The 24,392-nt window shown below is 41.8% G+C and overlaps 1 protein-coding gene across 3 annotated transcripts in view; it reads right to left on the bottom strand.

The window, feature by feature from the left end:
• The window catches only part of gli2a (GLI family zinc finger 2a), a 407,587-nt gene that overhangs the window by 63,550 nt on the left and 319,645 nt on the right, over positions 1–24,392 (bottom strand). For all 3 annotated transcript variants that reach the window (XM_068034894.1, XM_068034893.1, XM_068034896.1), the window contains 2 exons: positions 17,718–17,926; positions 15,372–15,563 (listed from right to left, as the gene is read on the bottom strand). In XM_068034894.1, the coding sequence (XP_067890995.1) occupies positions 15,372–15,563; positions 17,718–17,926 (401 nt within the window). The remainder of the gene's footprint in view (positions 1–15,371; positions 15,564–17,717; positions 17,927–24,392) is intronic.

Raw genomic sequence — 24,392 nt, 5'->3', positions numbered from 1 at the left:
AATGAAGGCTTTAGTTTGAATCCCCAGTCAGCATTGAGTTAGTTTTTAGCCAAGAAAGTGTGAAGGATGCTGCTGTTGGCCTCAGTGCCTCTGAGATAGGGTTTGGAAAAATTAAGACATAATTCTCACGCTGGCTGGAGTGAGTGTTTGCATCATAGATAGTTATAGATTAGACAAGTTTCTGCATAGATCATCCATCTAGAAACAACCTTCAACCCTCATTATCACTATCTAACTATATCTTAAATTATTCCAAAGCCTTTGCTTCTTCTATTTTTGGAAGTCCATTCCGTTCATTGACCACCCTTATTGTGAACAAAAGCTTCCTAATGTTGTTCTTAAATTTTCCAATCAGAACTTGTGACCCCTTGACATATTGTCACAGTTTAATTCAAAGCTGTATTCCAGATTTTCCTTGTTTATGCTACTTACTGCCTTATATACCTGTACAAGATCCCTTCCTTTCAGGGGTGAAAAACCGAAGTTCCTCCATTCTTTCCTCATAAAACAGTCCCTTTGTCACTTGCGATCAGTCTTGAGGCTCTTCTGTGCACTTCCTCTAGGGCCTGAACATTTCCCTTATATCTCGATCATCAGACATGCTTTCTAGTTCAGCATTCAATTGCTTTGTCGACTGTTCTATAACAACTGGATGTGTTGCACACCAAGACCACTAATACCACCCTTTCAACCCTCCACCCTTAAATGTTTCAATGCCAACTATGTATGTATGTTGCCCATTTATTTTTCCTATGTATATTTTTCATATTCAGTCTTACTACATGGTTGTTGCTGGCAAGACTGACATTTATTACCCATTCCAAGTAACCCATGAGAAGGCGTACTGCCTTCTTGAATTGTTGCACTTCATGTAGTGAAAACCCTCCCACAGTGCTGTTAGGTAGGCTGTTCCGGATTTTGACCCAGTGACGGGACTTTCCACTTAGTCATATTCAATTTTATTTACTACTGATCTGTCTATTCATGTTTTAATTTCTTTTAGGTTTCTGATTTCTTCCTCTGTTTCACAGTCCCCAATCCCCCAGTTTAGGATCATCCTAGAATTTGACCAGTTCACAGAGAGCTTCTGAACCCAGGTCATTAGTCAGCTGAGGAAAGGAATGGGTTTTGGTGTCACCCATTTCCTCATGGTCAATGTTTAACCTTTCACTACCAACACTGATACATGAGGAATGAACACTTGAGTGAGTTTGCAGAGCATGACGGGAGAATCATACCCCTGCAACGAGTCAACACTTCCAGGAAAGAAAGGAGGAAAACTGAAGGGGAAAAATACAATGCTGTTGCATATTGTATGATCTATAAAAGCCAAGAATCTCCCCTGTATAGTCAGTAAAATAAATCACAATTGAGGTCAAAAAACATCATACAGTACACAAGTGGGGGCTTAAGTGATAAGCATCAACTGGCATGACATAGAGTTGCAAGAGGAAGCAGAACCTGGAAAAAGATAAGGAATGGCAATGCATCCATAATACAAGGGGCAGCATCCTCAAGTGTCCTTTAAGGAAGTTCCACAAAAGAGGATTGATGATGATGATGGGACTTCACGCATTGATTTCGCAGTTTGTGGTGTATTCAGCCCTCAGTGAACTTACTGCCTTGCAGCACAGCCTAGCTTATATTAATCTTACATTAATCTACACATGAAAGAGGGAAAGTGGAGATATTTCTGAACTGGCCAGATGGGTTTATAGTCCTGTACATTCTATGCTCCTACGATCTATTAGGATAGCTATTTGAGAATATGGAAAATAGGGCAGATGCTCTTCATAACATTACATTTCAGGTGCACCCTAAGACACTTGTAGTAATGGGAACTGTGTGGTAAACTGAGGTTTCAGGTCCAAATGGCTTCATGATAAGAGACAATAGAAATGATTCACTGCAGGGCAATAAAGATGCTACCAGGTTCAAATCACTGAGTTATAAACAATGATTAGAGAAATTAAATCAATGGTCACTGAAAAATAAGGTTGCTGGAGCCATGAGTCATGCTTCAAAAACAATGGAAAAAAAATCAGCAAGGTGGATGTGCAGAGGAATCTTTTGTAAAACCAGGGTAGAAGAACTGGAGCTAAATTTAAGGAATGACACCTTCACTCTTAAAGGAATAGCAAATCAACTGTTACAGTATAAGCTGACTGACTTGAAGAGTTCAAAAGGGACTAGGATCAATTCCTGAATCAGGAGGGAGTAGAGGGGCATGCAGAGGTGACTAAAATAAAATGATCAGTTCCAGCCCTGGAATGTGAACTTGCTACATTTTTGTTGTTCTCATTGATAAATCGCCTTTTGGAGGTGGAAGAGGAGGAGGATTATCACTTTTGTTAGTCATCAAATTTTTTAAAAAGCCTATCAACCATTTACTAATTTAAGCTGTGAGGATGAGTTGCTGGCCTGCATTCAGATCTCTGCTGATGTCCCTCTAATATGAGCACTAAGGTTGCTAAGGCCTAGAGACGACTCGTTGGATTTAATTTCCGTCTTTTGAAGAAGTGCACTGGGACTCTTCTCCGTGCCTTGCCAGAGCAACGTGGCTCAGATCACAGAATAACGATAATCCTTATTGTGGTTACAATGTTAAAGCAGTCGGTGAATATCAAGTGTCTCATCAATGAACGCTGGCAGTACTTCAATGTGCTCACTGTTCCAACAATTCATCGGAAATGATGAAGTCACAGAGTCTGTTGCACTGGTAGAAACCAACATTACATTACCCAAACCCAAATCGGTGCGACATGCCCTTCTGGAGGGAGTGCCACACCTCATGGCTTTAGGATACTCGTATTGTCCTGCATTGTACTGTGCATTGATGCACATCTAAAACTGCCTCACACTGCTGCTGTGAAAGCAAAGGGTAGGAAAATGGTATAAGATCAGAAAGCTCCAGTTGAAGAGCAAGCACTGGCATGGGCCCAGTGGATCAAGTGGCCTTCTTCTGTGTTGTAGTTTTGATGATTCCAGGATACAAAGTGGCAGTGTACACTTAGACCAACTTCAACCATTTTAAACAAGTATCTGAGCTGGACCAGTGCCAAGGAGTGAATAAGATACTGATTCAGGCATACATTTCCAATCCATCTGGTCTCATGTCATTGTTTCAATAACACTCTGAACTGAAAGCACATTATTGGGAATTCAAACCAAAAAAAAAAGCTGGGGATTTCTCTATAGTATCTCGGTGGTGTGAAGCAGAAGGTTCTGTTTATGTTTAGTATCCTGCAAACTCTGCAATGGAGGCAACCAGCACAAATAAATCAGTGAGCACGGATCACTCTCTATCTGCCTCCAGCAGTGTAAAGCTTTCAGTCACTAGACACCATCCTCTATGTGCTCCCCTCCCTTTTAGTGCACATTGTGAAAAACTCTCTCAGCTGTCCCACTCATACCTCTCTGCATTATGAAGCTTCTCCTAACCTCTCTCCTCACTCTCTTTATGATCATTTTAGATTGATGATCCTTGCTCATTGACTTCTCAATCAGTGTAAATAGTCTTTCCCTATTCACTCTATCAAAACACTTCATAATGTTAATATCAATTAACTTCCAGGTCATGCTTTTGGGTCCTTTCTCTTCCAGATTCCTTGGTCTGTTTTTCATTCTCCAGCTTTGTCCACTTCAGTGTCTCTTTGCTGTTGCTAATAGTTTCTCTCTTCTCCACAATGAGACATGCTGCTCTCAACCTAATTGTACAGCCTCATCTCTGCTTTCAACAAAATTCATGTTACAGACAACGGGCAGCAGGACTGAATTCAAGCTCAATTTCCAAGATCCCGCTATCTCAAACGAAGTGCAGAGTTTGGATCAGAGGATGCTGGAAGGGCCACTGTAAAATAAAAATTAAGAATACTGATTGGAAACTATACATGTGCCAACATCCCCTCTATTGCTTGGCGATGGTGCATATGATGTACAATAGACTGCAAAGAACCTATACAAGTGTAGGACAGGATTGAACAGATACATAGGAACATAGGAGCAGGAGTAGGCCATTCAGCCCATCAAGCCTGCTCTGCTATTCAGTACAAACATGGCTGATTATCCACTTCAAAGCCTTTTTCCCACACTATCCCCATATCCCTTAATGTCATTGGTATTTAGAAATCTGTCAATCTCTGCTTCAAACATACTCAATGACTGAGCTTCCACAGTCCTCTGGAGCAGAGAATTCCAAAGATTCACAACCCTGAGTAAAGAAATTTCTCCTATCTCAGTCCGAAGTGGCTTCCCCCTTATTTTGAAATTGTGTCCCCTGGTTCTAGACTCCCCAACCAGGGGAAACATCTGATCTGCATCTACCTCTCATTCTTCAAAACTCTAGAGAATACAGGCCCAGTTTCCCCAATCTCTCATCATAGGACAGTCCTGCCATCCTGGGAACAAGTCTGGTGAACCAGCATTGCACTCCCTCTATGACAATAATATCCTTCCTAAGGTAAGGGGACCAAACTGCACACAGTACTCCAGGTGCGGTCTAACCAAGGTTCTATACAATTGAAGACTTCGCTACTTCTGTACTCAAATCCTCTTGTGATAAAGGCTAAGATACCATTAGCCTTCCCAATTGCTTGCTATCTTTCAGTGACTTATTGACAAGGACACCCAGGTCCCTTCGTACATCTACAGTTTCTAAGCTCTTACCATTTAAGAAATACACAGCACATCTGTTCCTCCTACCAAAGTGGATAACCTCACATTTTTCCACATTATATTCCATCTGCCATGTTCTTGACCCACTCACTAAGTCTGTCCAAATCACCTTGAAGCCACGTCTTCCTCACAACACATATTCCTACCTATTTTGTGTCATCCGCAAACTTGGAAATATTACATTTGGTCCCCGCATCCAAATCATTGATATAGATTGTGAACAGCAGGGGCCCAAGGCTTGCGGCACCCATTCATCACAGCCTGCCAACGCGTTTATTCCTACTCTCTGTTTTCCGCATGTTAACCAATCCTTCATCCATGCCAGTATATTACCTCATATCGCATATGCTTTAATTTTTTGAACCAACCTTCTGTGGGGGACTTTATTAAAGGTCTTCTGAAAATCCAAATATACTACGTCCACCAACTCCGCTTTATCAATTCTGTTAGTAATATCCTCAAAACTCTCTAACAGATTTGTCAAACATGATTTCCCAATCATAAATCCATGTTGACTATGCTCAATAAGATCATTATTATCCAAGTATCCATTCATCACATCCTTTAGAATCCAGGACCAACATGTTCCTGTGAGGAAGAAAGACAAGTTTGGCAAGTTTCGGGAAGCTTTCTTAACACGGGATATTGTGAGCCTAGTCAAAAAGAAAAAGGAAGCATTTTTAAGGGCTGGAAGGCTAGGAACAGATGAAGCACTTGAGGAATATAAAGACAGTAGGAAGGAACTTAAGCAAGGAGTCAGAGGGCTAAAAGGGGTCATGAAAAGTCATTGGCAAACAGGATTAAGGAAAATCCCAAGGCTTTTTATACATATATGAAGAGCAAGAGGGTAACCAGGGAAAGGGTTGGCCCACTCAAGGACAGAGTTGGGAATCTATGCGTGGAGCCAGAGGAAATGGGCGAGGTGCTAAATGAGTACTTTGCATCAGAATTCACCAAGTTGGTGGATGATGAGCCTAGGGAAGGGAGTGCAGATAGTCTCAGTCATCTCATTATCAAAAAGGAGGAGGTGTTGGGTGTCTTGCAAAGCATTAAGGTAGATAAGTCCCCAGGGCCTGATGGGATCTACCCCAGAATACTGAGGGAGGCAAGGGAAGAAATTGCTGGGGCCTTGACAGAAATCTTTGCATCCTCATTGGCTGCAGGTGATGTCCCAGAGGACTGGAGAATAGCCAATGTTGTTCCTTTGTTTAAGAAGGGTGGCAAAGATAATCCAGGAAGTTATAGGCCGGTGAGCCTTATGTCAGTGGTAGGGAAACTATTAGAGAGGATTCTTTGGGACAGGATTTACTCCCATTTGGAAACAAACAAACTTATTAGTGAGAGACAGCATGGTTTTGTGAAGGGGAGGTCGTGTCTTACTAATTTGATTGAGTTTTTTGAGGAAGTGACGAAGATGATTGATGAGGGAAGGGCGGTGGATGTGGTTTATTTGGACTTTAGTAAAGCCTTTGACAAGGTCCTGCACGGCAGACTGGTGCAAAAGGTGAAGTCACACGGGATCAGAGGTGAATTGGCAAGATGGATACAGAACTGGCTCAGTCACAGAAGACAGAGGGTAACAGTGGATGGGTGTTTTTCTGAATGGAGGGATGTGACTAGTGGTGTTCCGCAGGGATCAGTGCTGGGACCTTTGCTAGTTGTAGTATATATAAATGATTTGGAGGAAAATGTAGCTGGTCTGATTAGTAAGTTTGCGGACGACACAAAGGTTGGTGGAGTTGAGGATAATGATGAGATTGTCAGAGGATACAGCAGGATATAGATCGGTTGGAGACTTGGGCGGAGAAATGGCAGATGGTGTTTAATCTGGACAAATGTGAGGTAATGCATTTTGGAAGGTATAATACAGGTGGGAGGTATACAGTAAATGGCAGAACCCTTAGGAGTATTGACAGGCAGAGAGATCTGGGTGTACAGGTTCACAGGTCACTGAAAGTGGCAACGCAGGTGGATAAGGTAGTCAAGAAGGCATTCGGCATGCTTGCCTTCATCGGTCGGGGCATAGAGTATAAAAATTGGCAAGTCATGTTGCAACTGTACAGAACCTTAGTTGGGCCACACTTAGAATATTGCGTGCAATTCTGGTCGCCACACTACCAGAAGGATGTGGAGGCTTTGGAGAGGGTACAGAGGAGGTTTACCAGGATGTTGCCTGGTCTGGAGGGCATTAGCTATGAGGAGAGGTTGGAAAAACTCGGATTGTTTTCACTGGAACGATGGAGGTGGAGGGGCGACATGAAAGAGGTTTACAAAGTTATGAGCAACATGGACAGAGTGGATAGTCAGAAGCTTTTTCCCAGGGTGGAAGAGTCAGTTACTAGGGGACGTAGGTTTAAGGTGCAAGGGGCAAAGTTTAGAGGGGATGTGCGAGGCAAGTTTTTTACACAGAGGGTGGTGAGTGCCTGGAACTTGCTGCCAGGGGAGGTGGTGGAAGCAGATACGATAGCGACGTTTAAGAGACATCTTGACAAATATATGAATAGGAAGGGAATAGAGGGATATGGGCCCCGGAAGTGCAGAAGGTGTTAGTTTCAGCAGGCATCAAGATTGGCGCAGGCTTGGAGGGCTGTATGGCCTGGTCCTGTGCTGTACTGTTCTTTGTTCTTTAGAATAGATTCTAGCTTTTTCCCTACTACTGATGTAAAGCTAACAGGTCTGTAGTTGCCCGTTTTCTCTCTCCCCCCCCTTCTTAAATAGTGGGATGACATTTGCTACCTTCCAATCTGCAGGAACCATTCCAGAATCTATAGAATTTTGGAAGATGATCACCAATGCATCCACTACCTCCATAGCTACCTCTTTCAACACTCTGGGATGTAGAATATCAGGTCTCGGGGACTTATCAACCTTCAGGTCCATTAATTTCTCCAATAAAACCTTCTTACTAATAATAATTTCCTCAATTCCTCATTCTCCCTGGTCCCTTGGATCTCCAATTCTGGGAGATTTCTTGTATCTTCCTCAGTGAAGACAGATGCAATGTAATCATTAAGCTTCTCTGCCATTTCTCTACTCCCCATTATAAATTCTCCAGATTCTGCCTGTAATGGACCCACATTTGTCTTAGCCAAACATTTCCTTTTTTACGTACTTACAGAAACTTACAGTCCGTTCTTACGTTTTTTTCTAGTTTACATTCTTATTCTATTCTCCCTTTCTTTATCAGTTTCTTGGTCCTCCTTTGCTGTATTCTAAAATCCTGCCAATCCTCAGGTTTACTACTATTTCTGGCAACTTTATAAGCCTTTTCTTTTAATCTTATACAATCCCCAACTTCCTTTGTTAGGCACGGTTGACTGCCTTTTCTTTTGGGGTTTTTGTGCCTTGAAGGAATGTATAGTTGCTGTAAACTATGTAATAATTCTTTAAAAACACCCATTGCCTATGTTCTTTCATACCTTTTAATGTATTTTCCCAATCCACCTCAGCCAATTTGCCCTCATACCTTCATAATTTCCTTTGTTCAAATTTAACACCCTGGCTTCAGATTGAACTACCTCACTTTGGAAAATCATGTAAAATTCTATCATATTATGGTCACTCATCCCTAAATGTCCTTTTACAAGAAGATTATTAATTAGCCCTTTCTCATTACATAATACTAGATCTAAAATAGCCTGTTCTCGAGTCGGTTTCTCAACATACTGCTCTAGAAAACCATCCCTAACACACTCCAGAAACTCGTCCTCCACAGCATTAGTGCTCATTAGGTTTACCCAGTCTATGTGCAGATTGAAGTCACCCATAATTACTGTATTATCCATGCTACATGCTTCTCTAATCTCCTGATTAATACCATGCCCACACTACCACTACTGTTTGGTGGCCTATAAACAACTCTTACCAATGTTTGCTGCCCCTTGCTGTTCCTTAGCTCCACCCAAACAGATTCCAAATTTTGTTCTTCCTATCTAAGATTCTCCCTTACTAATATACTGATCCTATCCCTTATCATCAGTGCAACACCACCTCCTTTTTCTTTTTTCCTGTCCTTCCTAAATGTTGAATATCTTTGAATATTCAGTTCCCAGTCTTGGTCACCCTATAGCCACGTTTGCGTCCTGGCAATTAGATCATACTCATTTACCTTTATTTGTGCCTTTAGATCATCTACCTTTTTGTGAAAGCTGTGTGCATTCAAGTCGAGTGCCCTTAACCTTGGTCTTCTTGACATTATTCTGCATTCTAAGCCTAGTTGATAATCGCCTTTGTTTTGCCTGTCTTCTGATGTCGCTTGCTACTTTTCTACTTCCTGTTAACAGTATTACTTCCTTCCAATTTGAGCTACCCCTCAGGGTCCCATCCCCCTACAACTCAGAAACAAGAAAGATACAGTTATTGAGCCTGTCAGAAGCATCAATTGATGAATAGATGCAAAACTGTAAATAAATGGACTCTCGTAAAGAAGGAAAAAAGATCTTGCATTTGTATAACTTGTTTCACAACCTCAGGACATCATAGCGCTTTATAGCCAATACACTTTTGAAGTGAAGTCCCTGTTTGTAATATGGGAAAATGTGCCATCCAATTTTTACACAGCAAAGTCCCACAAACAGAAATGTGATAATGACTAGATAATCTGTTCTAGTGATGTGGGTTGAGGGATAAATATTTGTCAGGATATTGTACTATTTGAGTAAGCTTTAGAAAGTAGTAAAAAAAAAAATCTTTAAATAAGCTTTAGAAAGTCTTGTGCTCAAAGTTGCGCCTTACCAAACAGCAATAGTGCCAAAAAGTTTAGAAGCTGTACATAGCAGTTTTAATCTGATCAACACCGTCTCTGCCAAACTCCACTGGCGTAAACTGGAGATGGCAAGTTTTGGTTTATGTGCACAAGCCAATGTATCGGTGGTGTTAAAACAACTGGTTACAGCTCACTTCTAAGCATTACAAAGCTTACTTTGGCACAAGCAGATGCTGCACATTTACTTCAGCCCTAGCTGTCGGCCTGGGACTTTTATTTTTCCCATAGCCCTTGCACAATTATTCAAAGAGAACAAGCAGTCAGTTTGGGACAAGGTGGGGGGATTTTTAGATTCCAGCTCTGCAAACTAACAACCCAAGGGAATCAAAACTATTCAGGCTGGTATTTTAAGGTCATGTCTGCGATGTTTACCTGATCTCTAAAGCCTCAACATCATGCCGAGCAAAACACGTGTGCCCAAATAACTGCACTTTCAAAAAGCAAGTCATTGCTCCTGCATTTGATCTTAGTGTCAGTCATGACTCAGTGTGTAGCAATCTTACCTTTGAGTCAGAATGTTATGGTTTCAAGTCTCACTCGAGAGACTTGAGCACATAATCCAGGCTGACACCATAGTGCAATACCAAGGGAGTGCTGCACTGTTAGAGATGCCATTTTCCAGATGAGGCATTAACCAAAGGCTCTGCCTGCCTTCTCAGGTGGACATGGAAGATTCCATGCCATTATTTCGAAAAGGAGCAGGGAGCTCTCCTTGGCGCCCTGGCCAATATTTATCCCTCAACCAACATCAGCAGGACAGGTAACATGGTCATTATCTCATTATTGTTTTTGTGACCTGACTGTGTACAAATTAGTTGCCGCAATTCTTACATTTCGACTACACTTCAAGAGTACTTCATTGGCTGTAACATGTTTTTGGATCATATAAAAATACAAGATTTTCTTTAACTGTTGCACTCTGTAACCAATGTCCAAAGTAATTCATTGCTGTGGTGTGTAACCTTTAGTAAATTGGACCGTCGAGAAGTTGTCTGGTGAGAGCTTTAATTTTGAAATCAGACTCTTCTTCCATTTTCTCACACAGTCTCACTTATTTTCTGATCCTAACCACAGTTGAAGAGTCTAGAAGAGACAGTGAGAGAGGATCCCCATAATCTCTAGCAGTGGTGGCTTAATTGCAAAGTCCTTCTAAATGCATCATGATCTTGATATGACTCAGTGAAAGGTTTTCACTCTCCATAAGGTTTGAATCAAACAGGACGGATATCTGTACCTGCATGTGTCAACACTGAATGCTGGAAGTTGTTCTTTTAACAATATCTGCGTGTGTGGGATTGAAATGCAGCTTCACTAATGTAATGCAACTTTGGAACCACTTAAGTAAAAACAAATGCACAAGTAGAGGCTTTGTGCGTGGGAGTACATTTCTGCCTGATGTTTTTGGGAGTAGCAATTATTTTTTCCATCCCTCCAATGTTCTTCCTTGGTATCCTGGCAATGCTGACATTTACTGGCATATGGTTACATGGGTACCAGATACCTTCTGGTACCTCACTCAAATTGCTATAGTTTAGACACGAATTTAGATAATGAATATGTGCACAGAGGAAAGAAACCACAACTGAGCCCTGTCCCATCGTTCACCAACATGATATTCTTGAACAATGCAGGAGGGTTCGCTGGCAAGATACCTTCACTCAGTTGATAGATTTGTTGACATTTTTCAGCCAAAGTGACAACCGAGATACTAATATATCACCATCAGCCTGAGCTAGGGCTAGGGGAACAAAGCAGCCAGCATTCCAGCTCCTGATTACTACACAGTTTTAGCACCCCTATTGAGATCAGCTAATTCTGTACCAACTGTGGAGTAAACCTGGGCAGCAAAGTTACCCATTGGGGAAACCTATCAATAGCTTGTAGTTTACAAGTCAACTAGTGTCAGTCACTATAAATGAGTCATAATGTCACATTAGGAAGGATGTCAAGGCCTTAGAGAGGTGCAAAGGAGATTTAACAGAATTATACCAGGGAAGAGGGTCTGCAGTTATGTGGAGAAACAAGAGAAGCTGTTCTCCTCAGGGCACAGAAAAGGTTAAAGTGAGATTTAATAGTCATATTCAAAATTATGAGCGGCTTTGATGGAGTAAATAAGAATAAACTGGCAGGAGTTTTAGTAACCAAAGTTCGCAGATTTAAAATAGTTGGTAAGATGGGAGATGCCATCATCATAGTGAGTTGCTATGATCTGGAATGCAATGGCTGTAAGGGTGGTGGAATCAGATTCAAAAAAGAGAATGGATATATACTCGAAAAGAAATATTTTGCAGGGCTATGGGGAAAGAGCAAGGAATGGGGCTAACTGGATAATTTTTTCATAAATGTTCGCACAGGCACGATGACTTCCTTCTGTCCATTATTCTATCAGTCCCCTCACTAGTGTTTGGTTCCTTACTGTAGCTATTCTACACATTGGCTAATCACCAGTCTCAATAATCCTGCAGGAATAACAGCACAATTGTTCATTCTTCATTATCAATAATATCAGTCGGCAACTACTCAGAGTGCACTGACAGATGCTGTTGACACAAAAAGGGGCCCTAAGCTGAATAAAACCACCTCATAAACGTAACAGTGGATCTTAATGCAAGGAATAATGATATCCTTTCTTCAGTGATTTCTAGGCAAAAATGTACAATGGAGATGCAGGGAAACTGTTAGAAACTTTGACTTTGTGGTTACTGATGTCATCTGGACCCCCAAATTACACCGCCACCTTGTAGTGACTGCATTTGTTTCCTGTGTCACCATTACAGTTATTCTCAAACACTGGGGGCGGGGGTGGGGGGGGGCTGCAAAAATAAAGAAAAAGACAGGTCCAGAAAGGATATACACAGGCCTCTGCTTGTCTCTGGACTGTGGAATAGGCATCTTTCAGAAGGTCTACAAAGAGCCCACAGAAGGGGAATTCATCTCATTCCTTATACTTAGCTCACTTTGAAGAGGTCACCCCAGTGTATACTGTGTCCTAAATGGTGGTTTCCAGAATTTCTACAAATGTTCTCATCAGTATTGTAATAATGCAGATACTCTGAGCCATTTTTATAACCAGTTAATGTAAAACTTTTTTAAAAAAACATTGTTAACATTCTGTTAGAGCACCTGCTGCCATGGTGACCAACAGGCAATCAACTCAGGGGGATGGTTGTTCCAAGATCTCATCTTGTCTGAAAGCTCCCCAGTGTAGTAACAACACCCCTTCTCCAGACCAAGGGGCAGGGGAAGTACAGCGAAGGTGTGTTTTCAAATTTTCTACCATGCTGCTCCTTCATCCAGAAGTTTGTTGAGTGCAGAACATCCTGGAGAATCTAACCCCAAAAGTTCTTTTAATGTGAGCCAGGAAAAGATGATCTACAGAGCAGATGGAAAGTGCTATTAGCTCCCTTCAGTGATTGAACTCTGACTCATGACCTGTAGCATGGCAGGCAATGGTTTTGCAAATCTGAACTATCCATTCAGCCACAAACTGAAATTCAATTTTCTGATGACTATCGAGTTGGGGGATGTTAATCTGGGGATCAGAACTCTTCCCATTAAAGATGTCTTACATCTGCATCAAGCACTCCCAGGTTCGGCATAATACAGCCAAATGCACAGTGAAACTCCCTCTATGTTTACCCAGCAACACCTTAGCCCCAGCCTCAGATAAACACCTCCCATTGCACTAGTATGACCTTTATTTACTCATTTTGCAAATCCAGCCATTGCGTAACCTCTCTGATTTTTCCATTCAAAACCAAGTTAAGGGCTTCTTCAGTGTTGAACTCTGACCTGTGACCCAAAACCTGGCAGGCAAGAAGCATGCAAAAATAAAAGTATTCATCTGATTGTATATTCAAATTTGAGCCATCTAGTCAAACTGAAACAGCAATTCACGTTTTAAAAATTTTTTTTTAAAAAGCACTACAGCTAATCCTCAAATTGCAAATGGCTGCTTCCTCTTCTTCCCCCAACCCCCAATCCAATTTTCTGAACTGTTGTAAAGGTATTGACATACTGAAGTATGGTTCCCAAGGAATTGCCTATGCTCCTTTACCTCACCCAAACAGTGATTCTTCATGTGCAATCCTAAATAATCAGTGTGCAGAGAATATTTGACTGTGAAGGGTTTCAATGTGGAGTCCAACTGTGTCCATACTTGAATTTTCAGCTGAGGTCACTGTACATCAATTGTACAAAGAACTTAACATTTATGTAATGCCTTTCACCTCAGGACCTCCCAAAGTGTTTTACAGCCAATTAAGTATATTTTGAAGTGCAGTCATTGTTGTAATGTAAAAAATCAGGAGTAGAAATACTGCCTATTTTTTTCCCCTCCCTAGCCCGAGGATGTTAAGACTGGTTGTAGCATCCCAACGGCTGATGAGCTGAATTAACTCATCAGAGACCATGGATCAGACACTCTCCTAATCGGCACAGCTTAATACCACACGGGGCAACACATTTACTCACTACATCTTTGGAAGGGTCCTTTATAAAGTCAATAAGATGACAAGTTGGGGTACACCGAGAGAAAAACACACAGCACCTACTACACCTTCTCTCCCTAAATCTCCCCTTATTCCCTGCAGGGGTGGTAGCACTGGAATAGAGTGACGAGTTACAAACCAACCCATATACGTTATATGAAAATTTCACAGCGAGGGCTGGGGCCAGGGCATTCACATGTCCAGCACATTTTACAAAATATGGATTGCCTGGAATCCACGATTTAACCAAAAACTGAAAGCCTGTGGCTCCTGGCTGCGACACGGTATGATTTCAGTCTGAGCTGCACACATTCTGCACAACACACATCCTTTAAACAAAAATAAAAGACAAAGAGCTGGTCTGTGCACAGGTCCTTCTTTGAACACTCTGCCGGACTAGAAATATGAAAGAAGAAAACCAGAAAAATGCGCAAAATCCAGCATTACTCAAGACTTCCTCAGCTTGGCTTGTCGATAGTGGGGAGGGGTGGAGAGGGGGAGCTGTCAGCAGCTGTTGGCTCTATTCATTAAACACTCTAGTCTAAAGAGTTTTCAGTTGTATCCAGTTCTCCTCCAAGGCAAACTTTTTACTGCACACATACCCTACAGGGCTGTTAGAAGCAGAAGAATGTCATCCTCACTTCAATGGAAGAAATCTTAATCGCTCTTGAGTTCTGAGCAGTTAGCAACTCTAGACCCAAATGGTTTACAGGGCATATTGGAGTGCCTGGTGTAATATAGTCAGTTGTAAACAGTGCGACTGCACGTGGCGCTGGCCCTTCGGAAATAGGAAGCGACTAGCCCACAGGGCGGAGCTACCTTTATCTGCAAAGCTTTCTCTATTATTAGGAAGTGCTAGTTGCTGAGTTACCATTCACCACACAAAATGAATGAAGTTTTCAAACCAAACCACAATATATACAGATGTCTATCAAAAGGACTGAGTGTCTTTGTTCTAGAGTGGCTGCATTCTTGTCAGGATTTGTGCTAACCTGTAAAAAATTAAAATCTATGCAAAAATACAACTTCAAAGTAAATGGTACAAAACTTCACACAAGAATACGCACAGATAGATTTAAAAAAATCAAAGTTTGTTTTCTGTACACTGGGGTTTGCCAATCAATCTTTGAACTTGAACAGAAAAGTGTTTTTGTTTTCCATCAGCTTGAAGGTGGCTCAAAATATTTTTCTTAGCTTTTGAGGATAAAAACGTGTCGGAAATAATTTTATTTTGAAAAGTAAAAGTTGTATCTTGAATTACACAAAGTAGAGAGACACACAAGTATAATTGGAGTATAATGCACAGAGCATCTCTCGAAGGGTTAATACCAATAATCATAACTGCACTCTTTTCAAAATAACTTTCCTTGAGAAACTTTGCGATGAATCTCCTGCACTGAATGGCACTGGGTTTGAAAATGAGGAAATCCAACAGTACTTACTGTCCACAGGGTTGATGTAATCTGTGATGTGCGGCGCACCGCCTGTTCCACTGGTCTGCATGAGGATGTCACCATACGGGCTTCGATGAGTGGCCATTAGGGTCATTTGATGATAGTACTCAGCTGGATTAGCTCCTGGTGGGGGAGGAGGCAGACCAAACAAACCTCTGTCCTTCAAGTGCTCATGAGGAACTGCAGGGCAGAAAACAAGAAACCCGTTCCTAAAGTTGTAAAAACCTTTGTGATTTTGTGCACTGACGTCAGACATCTCTCTGCTACCCAGATGGAAGCTATCGCTGCTGTGCAGTGACGGTACTTTGGGCGTGTTTGTGTAAAACAGAGCTGAGCGAGCTGGGGCCTCCACATTCCAGTGTTTCCTCAAACTCATAAACAAACCCTGGCTGCACCAAATTACTTCAGACACGAACAGATAGAAAAAAGAAATCACAGCAGCAAAGATAGGAACACTGGAATCATGGAAACTCCAAATCGAATTTCAACAAGGGGATTTTTAATCTTCAAAATCAATGAAAGCATACTCATTCACTGAAATGTGTGCAGTCACATCCATACTCATACACATATGTGCACTCACACACTCTCTCAGGTATGGTCTAATACACTCACTTGTGCATGCACACAATATGTATACTTTTTAAAAACTTACTAGTTAAAGGCATATTGTTTATTGCATCCCATCAGTATCTAGTCTAGAATCTAGTTTAGATATGGAGCAAATTGTTAGCCCCTGAGGGGCAGCAGCTTTCCTATAGAACTCCTACCTCTTAACAAGATACAACAGGACTCCAATGTTTTCACTCACTTAGAAAAGCTCGCGAGTTCCGGTACGCCTGGTTCATTCCTCTTGATGTGGTAACACAATCTTAACCCTTACATTGCTGACTGACTAATCACAGTCTAATTGTGTAGACATAGATAATGATTTAACCCCGCAGTTGCATTGTCAATAGGACAATTATTAGCACTAGAAACTTTAAAAAATAAATTTACAGATAAACATTTGAACGTTACACCGAACACTTAGTATTCAAGGGGTTAAACGTCACTTTCTCTCCTGAAGCACAGCAGCCTTCATGAATAAATGCTAAATTATTTTCTACTCAGCACAGCCAAACATGCAATTCTGCGAACTGTCTATCATTAGCATCTAGTCTGCAAGTACAATAATAGTCTTCAATTACATAAGAATATCAACTTTGCATCTCTGTATAGTAAAACAATACTGGCTTTAAGTTAACATTTTGGGAGTTTCTGGTTTGCCATTCCATTTTATTATAATTACAATCCAATGAGATTATTCAATCTTGCCTTATGCTCAATGGGGTAAATTCTAAGATTATAAGATCATAAATAGGACATTCGGCCCCTCAATCCTGCTCCGCCATTCAATTCTCCTGTGTGTGAGAACTTAAAAGAGAAGTCTTTTACTATCCTTGCTTTCTAACGATTATTTAGGAAAAGGATTTTTCATAAGCTTTACTCAGAGAATATAGCTCTGCATTTGCTGTTTGCTCCTTATTACTATGCAAAGTGAGGAGCTCATATTTGAAAACAGGACAAATGTCAGAGATCATCAATGGCTTTAACTCATATCAGACAGGTAAAATTAAAAGCAGGTTTATAAACAGCACAAGATGCTGCCTTTTATAATGCATGTACTTTATATCTTGGAGATGACATCTTGAGAAGTCATTAACATTGCTCGACTCTGTCCCTGCCCTAGTTCATCTGTTGCTGAAACCCTCACACATGCCTTTGTTACCTCTAGACTAATGCAGCGCACTCCTGGCTAGCCTCCCATGCTCTACCCTGCATAAACTCGAGGTCATCCAAAACTTTGCTGTCTGTGTCCTAACTCGCACCAAGTCCTGATCGCCCATCTGTGCTCAATGACTCCCTATTAGGCAACTCCTCAATTTTAAAAATATCACCTTTGTTTTCAAATCCATCCATGTCCTTATCACTCCCTATCTCTGTAATCTCCTCCAACCCTACAACCCTCCAAATATCTGCACTCCTCCAATTCTGGCTCCTTGAGCATCCCCTTTTATGAGCATCCACTATTGGCCATGCCTTCAGCTGCCAAGGCCCTCAGCAGTAGAATTTCTTCTATAAACCTCTACCTCTCTTTCCTCCTTTAAGAGGCTCCTTAAAACTAAGCTTTTGCTCATCTGCCCTAATATCTCCTTTTGTGGCTTGGTGTCAAATTTTGTTTGATAATGCTCCTGTGAAGCTCCTTGGGACTTTTTACTACATTAACGGCACTATATAAACACAAGTTGTTGTTGGTAAAGTTACTTGGGAAAAGAAAACAGCAAAACTTACCATCAGCTGGACTCAGGCCTCTTGCAGCTGAGATCATGGAGAGCGTGGGGCTGCCATGCATGGTCCTCAGGTAATGTTCCATGTGGGGGTTAACATAAGGATGTGGTGGGCTGAAAGGAGACTCCCCTGCGCCCGCTGGATTGCGATGAGGAGAGAGCCTGATGAGGGAGATGTCGGAGAAGACAGGGCTGCCAGTCAAGGCAGGAGGCCTGAGGAGACAGAAGCACAATACCCCATAAAGTTCAGCAAGCTTTACATTTACATGCCCATTGAGAAATCTGCAGATGGATATCAGTTTGAGTCTGTTGATAGGAACTGATTTTGATCTGAATGTTTATATTCACTCCTGCTTTGAACCAGGACATGTGCCATACTGCATTAAATCACCATGTGCCACTCACATGTCACTCGCATACGAAGCTAGCCGAAGTGGGAGGGAGCAAGAAAGCAACTTGTAGTATAATGTAGAATTCAACTTAATTTGGAATTCAGCTGGTCCTTCTTAAGCTGACAGGAGGCTAAGTTTCTGCTGTGATCTAACTGAGTAAATTCATATTTACATTGTGCATCTTGATTCAAAGCAGCTGGAAATCTGGGATAAAGGTCAGTAGTTCACAGTTGCAGAGCAATGTCATTCTTAGCACAATGCAGACTGTGTAATTCTTTGACATACGTTTCTCACAGCTTAGCTAGACAAATGCTTGAGTTTTTAAGGTACTCCCTACCCACGCTCCACCTCAATAATTGCATTGTTAGTGTGCCAGGACAACACCAATGTGAAAACAGCATCTTTTATTCCAGACAGGCACAGAAAATATTGGATTAACAATATTTACAGATAATGCCATTGGCTAGTAGGAGGTAGGTTCAACTCATGACACTCCACACAATGAACTTCTGATATGAGTTGTACCAGTATACCAGCTGTCAGAGCTGGTCCCTCCTCCCTCTATGAGACTGAAGACACGTGCGAACAGTTACCCTAGACCACTTCTTAATGGCTGGCCGTAGAGTTGTCAGAGATTGTGGAATTGGCAGAGTCATCTATGGAGGTTGGCTGCCTCCCAATGGGTAGAGCATTTTTTTGGGAGAGGGAAGAGGAGGGGCAACCAAGAGGTGGAAGGGAAGAAAATAATAAAAACATACCCAAATAACGGGGAATAAAGAGTAAATACTACCCTTGAATCAAACTTATTGACTTTAAGTGTTACACCTGGATTAAGAATTCTTTTTGTTCTTGTACATAAGTAAGAGGGACTTCTGGCCTGATTTTATAAAACCACTGTATAAATATAAATGGCGCACTGACACGGAACACAAAAGTCCGAGTCTATCAAGCCTATGTCCTCAGTACCTTGCTCTCTGGCAGCGAGGCCTGGACAACGTATGTCAGCCAAGAGCGACGTCTCAATTCATTCCATCTTCGCTGCCTCCGGAGAATACTTGGCATCAGGTGGCAGGACCGTATCTCCAACACAGAAGTCCTCGAGGTGGCCAACATCCCCAGCTTATACACACTACTGAGTCAGCGGCGCTTGAGATGGCTTGGCCATGTGAGCCGCATGCAAGATGGCAGGATCCCCAAAGACACATTGTACAGCGAGCTTGCCACTGGTATCAGACCCACCGCCCGTCCATGTCTTCGCTTTAAAGACGTCTGCAAACGCGACATGAAGTCCTGTGACATTGATCACAAGTCATGGGAGTCAGTTGCCAGCGTTTGCCAGAGCTGGCGGGCAGCCATAAAGGCGGGGCTAAAGTGTGGCGAGTCGAAGAGACTTAGCAGTTGGCAGGAAAAAAGACAGAGGGGCAAGGAGAGAGCCAACTGTGTAACAGCCCCGACAAACAAATTTTTCTGCAGCACCTGTGGAAGAGCCTGTCACTCTAGAATTGGCCTTTATAGCCACTCCAGGCGCTGCTCCACACACCACTGACCACCTCCAGGCGCTTACCCATTGTCTCTCGAGACAAGGAGGCCAAAGAAGACTGTATAAATTGCTCCAATAATATTTCCCCAATTGAAAGAAAGAAAAAGACTTGAGTCCCCTTTTAACCTAACCGGTTTGGCAGGAACAGGGCAGAATCGGGGGGGGGGTGGGGGGGTGGGGGGGGTATAAAATTGGGTTTCCATCCCAAAACCATCCCATTCCTGCCAGGTGGGTTAGGGTGAAGTCAGGGATTTGTATTTACATAGCATCTTGTTGCATCTTGCAGCAGAACTTCACATACAATGGTTTGTAATATTGTTGATGTGCAGAGACTGCTGATATGTAGGTAAATGGGGCAGCCATTTTGATCACAGCAAGATCCCAATCTGCTTTGGTGGTACGGGTGAGGGAAGAATGTTACCTGCTCTCCTCTGAATTCTGTTACAACCGAGCTGGGAGGAGAGCACTGATTATTCTGGTTCACTTCTCCACAGGTCACAACATATATTTAATTTTTTTCCCACATACCGATACAGTCAATCATAGACTCTATTTTTATCCCAGAATAAAACACACCAACCAGGTTTCTTTAATAAACAGGAAAATTATTAGTTTATTATAAAACAAGTCTTAACCAGTAATGAAACAAAGCATAAACACACAGATCGAAATATAAAAGCTCCTTTTTTACCTTATCCCCTCACATACACACATACACTAGTGAACTGAAAAAAATAGATTTATTCTTTAGAGCTCTAGTATCAAAAACACTAAAAAAAAATACGTTGGCCAAAATACTTGATAATTCTTGAAGAAAAAAAGGTATAAAAAGATGTTAGAAGTCCTTTTTGGTTTGGTGCCCCAAATATCTATAGACTGCTGTCACTGGGATCTTCCTAGAACAGTTCTTGTCAGGTGATGTTGAAGATCAGTTTGGGCAGGCTTACCAGGAAAAACTGCAGCAACAGGAGTTTCAGGCAGTTTCTTACAGTTGCTTCTCAGCTTTGCAAGAGATGGAAAACTGGCAGGCTTTTTCAAACAGCTGGAACAGACTGAGCTGGGTGTTGTTCTCTTGGCAAGTTTTCTCAACTGTCTTTTTAAACCATTGTCCATATTCCAACTCACTGTCCAAAGCGAAACCAAAAACAGTGTCACATGAGTCAAGCCTCCTGACCCCTAAAAATCTTGACCTGTCACTTCTCTGTAAATATCTTTCCCAAGTCAAAAACAACCCCTGATGAGTAATTATTTGAAGACAGGTGCCTTCCAGTACAGACCTCTCAGTGATCCTTGTAAACGAAAATACCTATAGACTCGTTTTCAGTTTTAAACCACAAAACTTAAAAATTTAACAAAGAAATGGAAGCACTCGTAACAATACTGCCATCGGATCTATGTCACCCAGATGAACCATCTGAATAGGCAGCTAAGACCTCAGTTCAACATCTCACCTGAAGGGTGCCATTCCTGACACTGCGACTGTCCTTCAATATGGCATTAAGGGGTTCCAATCCTGAAGTAGAGCATGAACCCTCAATCTTCTGACTGAGACTCAGAGGTGAGAGGGCTACCAGCTGAATGTGCTGTCAAGCTGACACACATACACACATGCACTGGTTTTGTAACACAACTGTATGGTTGTCTGTTATCACATCACAAATCCATGCTCATCTTTCTAGCCACTTGCTGTTTGAAGCTCTCTAATCACCACCGCAGAAATGACCCATATCAAAGTCACAAATAACATCCTCTGTGACAAGCACCACAGGATATTATTCCTCCTCCAACATTTGTCCTCTGTTGTCCAACTCAGTGGCTTCCATCCTGACCTATCCAATTGTAGCCAGAGCATTTCTGGTAATGACTTCTTTTCCTGTCACTGCACTGTTACCTCCAGAATCCCTCAATGACCTATTTTTGGTGCCCTCCTCTTCTCTATCTACATACTGTTCCTTGGTGGCATTATCCACAGACATAGGGTCGGCTTCCTCATGTATGCCGTTGACACCCAGCTCTAACACTCCACCTGTCTCAACTCCGCCACTTCCTCTGCTTGTCAAATTGTTTGTTCGACATCCAGTCTTTCCCTTCTAGCTAAACAGTGGTATGACCAAAATCATCTTCAGCCCCACTGCAAATTCAGTATCCTAGCTATCAATTCCATCTCCCTCATCACCCAGCCAAATTGTTCACAACCTCAATGTTCTATTCAGTTCTGAGCTCAGTTTCCGACCTCATATGCTCTGCATCAGAAAGACCACCTACTTTCAACACTAACATTGCTTGCCTACACCTCTTCAGCCCATCTACTGCCAAAACCTTCAACCATGTCTTTGCCACTTGCAGCTGCAATTATGTCCTCTCAGCCTCCCATTCTCCACCCATTAGAAACCTCACCTGATCTAAAAATATGGTGCTCCTATCCTATGCTGCAGCAAACCTCACTCAACTATCCCTCAGTCCTTGCTAACCTACATCAGTCCCTGGGCCCTGAATGCCTCCAATTTAAAATTTCCACTCTTGTGTTTAAATCCCTTTATGACCTTGTCCTTTCCGATGCTGCTGTACTGCACACCTCCTCCCACACTGCACCACCCCCACCAACAAACTTTCCATTTCACTGACTCCGGTTTCTTGGGCATATCCCTCCCGTCATTGTATGTCTTCAGCTACGCTCTGGAATTTCTTCTCTAAACCTTTCTGCCCCTCCTCCTCCTTCTCCTCCTTTAAGATGCTCATTAAAATCCATCTCTTTGACCAAGTTTTTTGATAACATTCCCCCTCCCAATAACTTTATCTTTGGCTCGCCATCCATTTTTACCACCTGACTCGGTAAAGTGCCTTAGGATGTTTATTTCCGCATATAAGTGCCACAGAAATGCCAGTTGTTGTTGAGTCAGTATTTTCAGAAGACAAGAGGAGTAAAATCAGAGGGAGGGGACCCAGTACAAAGTAAAGCTCTCAGCACCACATGCTGCCCAGGCTGTAGCTGATGTGAACACAGGATCTGAAAAGTTCAGCTGAACTAATTTACCAAAACACCTCATTCATCAATCTGACAGAAAGATTTCAAAGCAACAGGTAGCAGAATCACTTAAATCCACAGCTCGATCATGCAGAAAAGATACACACACTACCTCTGCAGCTAATGGAGGCTGATCAAAGTGATCAGACAGCTTTATCCTTTTCTCAGGTTAGTATTAGAAAGGGGTGATGTATGTTTGCGTTTCCCTTGAGAAACCAATGCACTAATAGTTTGGAGTGCCTTTCTGCCTCCTTTTGCAACACCCTAACTTGGATATCATGCTTATTTGATCTAAGATATTCCAACATAAGAATGACAAAGATGAAAGTTGCATGCCACGATTTACATCAATGCTTCACAGACTTAGAAAGAATTTGCATTTATATCACGCCTTTCATGTCCTCAGGACATCCCAAAGTACTTCACAGTCAATGAACTACTTTTGAAGTGCAATCACTGTTGATATTGTTACGACCAAGGCGGGAGGAGTGCACTGTTAATTCAGTCCCACTTCTCCACAGGTCACCATCTATTTTAAAATTTTCCCACTTAATAATATGGTTAATCATATACTCTATTTTTCCCAGTATAGAACACACTAACCAGGTTTCTTTACTGAACAACAAAATTATCAGTTTATTATAAAACAAGTCATAACCAGTAAGGAAGGAAAACAAGTCTTAACTAGTAATGAAGCAAAACATAAATATACAGATCAAATTTTTAAAGTTCCAATATTACATTTTAAAGTCCCCTTTTTTACCTCAGCATCTCTCACTCACACACACATACATGTATGTATACCGGTTAACTGAAAAAAATAAAAAGGGATTTTTGCATCAGAGCCCTGTTACAGACATAAAAGCATTTGGGTTAACTACTTGGCTCGTTCTTGAAGGAAAAAGCATATGAGATATTTTGTTCCAAACTGGCATACAGCCTAACTTCTGAGTACATGTAGACAGGTCACTAGAATCTTCCAGAACAATTCTTTTCAGGAGCATTGAGAATGTTTTTTCGCTGGCTTTCTTCAAATACAGGAAACACAATGAATTAACACAATGGACCTCTCAGAATCTTTTACGGAATTGCTGGAAAGTAAGTTGGGTTGTGGTCTTCCTTGGCATTCTCTCCTTCTTCTGCAGCAGACTTGACTTTTTAAACATTCAGTAAGAATCTGGTCTCTTCTTCCAGAAGGTAAAACACACGCTGATCAACAACCAGAAAGCTTGCCAGTTTTTCTGCCCATCCAGGTGCTCTGCTACTAGTGGGCTTGTCCAATCAAAGAAGCGCTTGTCACATTTCTGCCCCTGTTACCAGGGTTTCTGCTCCATCTCCAACCCAAGTCATGTGCCAACCAACAACACTGTTGCCAATCCAGCTCCCTCAGTGTCCTCTTGATTAAAAAACTGATCCAACATTACTGATGCAACATTTTTCAGCTTAACTATAAATTCCTTTTTAAAAATGTCTTTAACAAAAAACAAAATCACTTTCATAACTTAATGTAGACAAACACAACAGTCAATTTGTGCACAACAAGGTCCCAACAGCAGCACTGAGATAAATGAACTGATTTTAGCAATGCTGGTTGAAGGTTACATGTTGACCAAGTCAGAGAGAAGTCCTGGTTTTTCTTTAAATAGTACCACATGATCTCTTCCACCTGAATAGACAGATGGGGTCTTAGTTTATTGTCTTATTCTTAAAATGGCACCTCCA

Source organism: Heterodontus francisci, chromosome 7, assembly GCF_036365525.1.
Source record: "Heterodontus francisci isolate sHetFra1 chromosome 7, sHetFra1.hap1, whole genome shotgun sequence".
In the NCBI taxonomy this organism is placed as follows: domain Eukaryota; kingdom Metazoa; phylum Chordata; class Chondrichthyes; order Heterodontiformes; family Heterodontidae; genus Heterodontus; species Heterodontus francisci.
The sequence above is the reverse complement of the archived record's forward strand: the minus strand, read 5'-3'. Positions and strand labels throughout refer to the sequence as shown.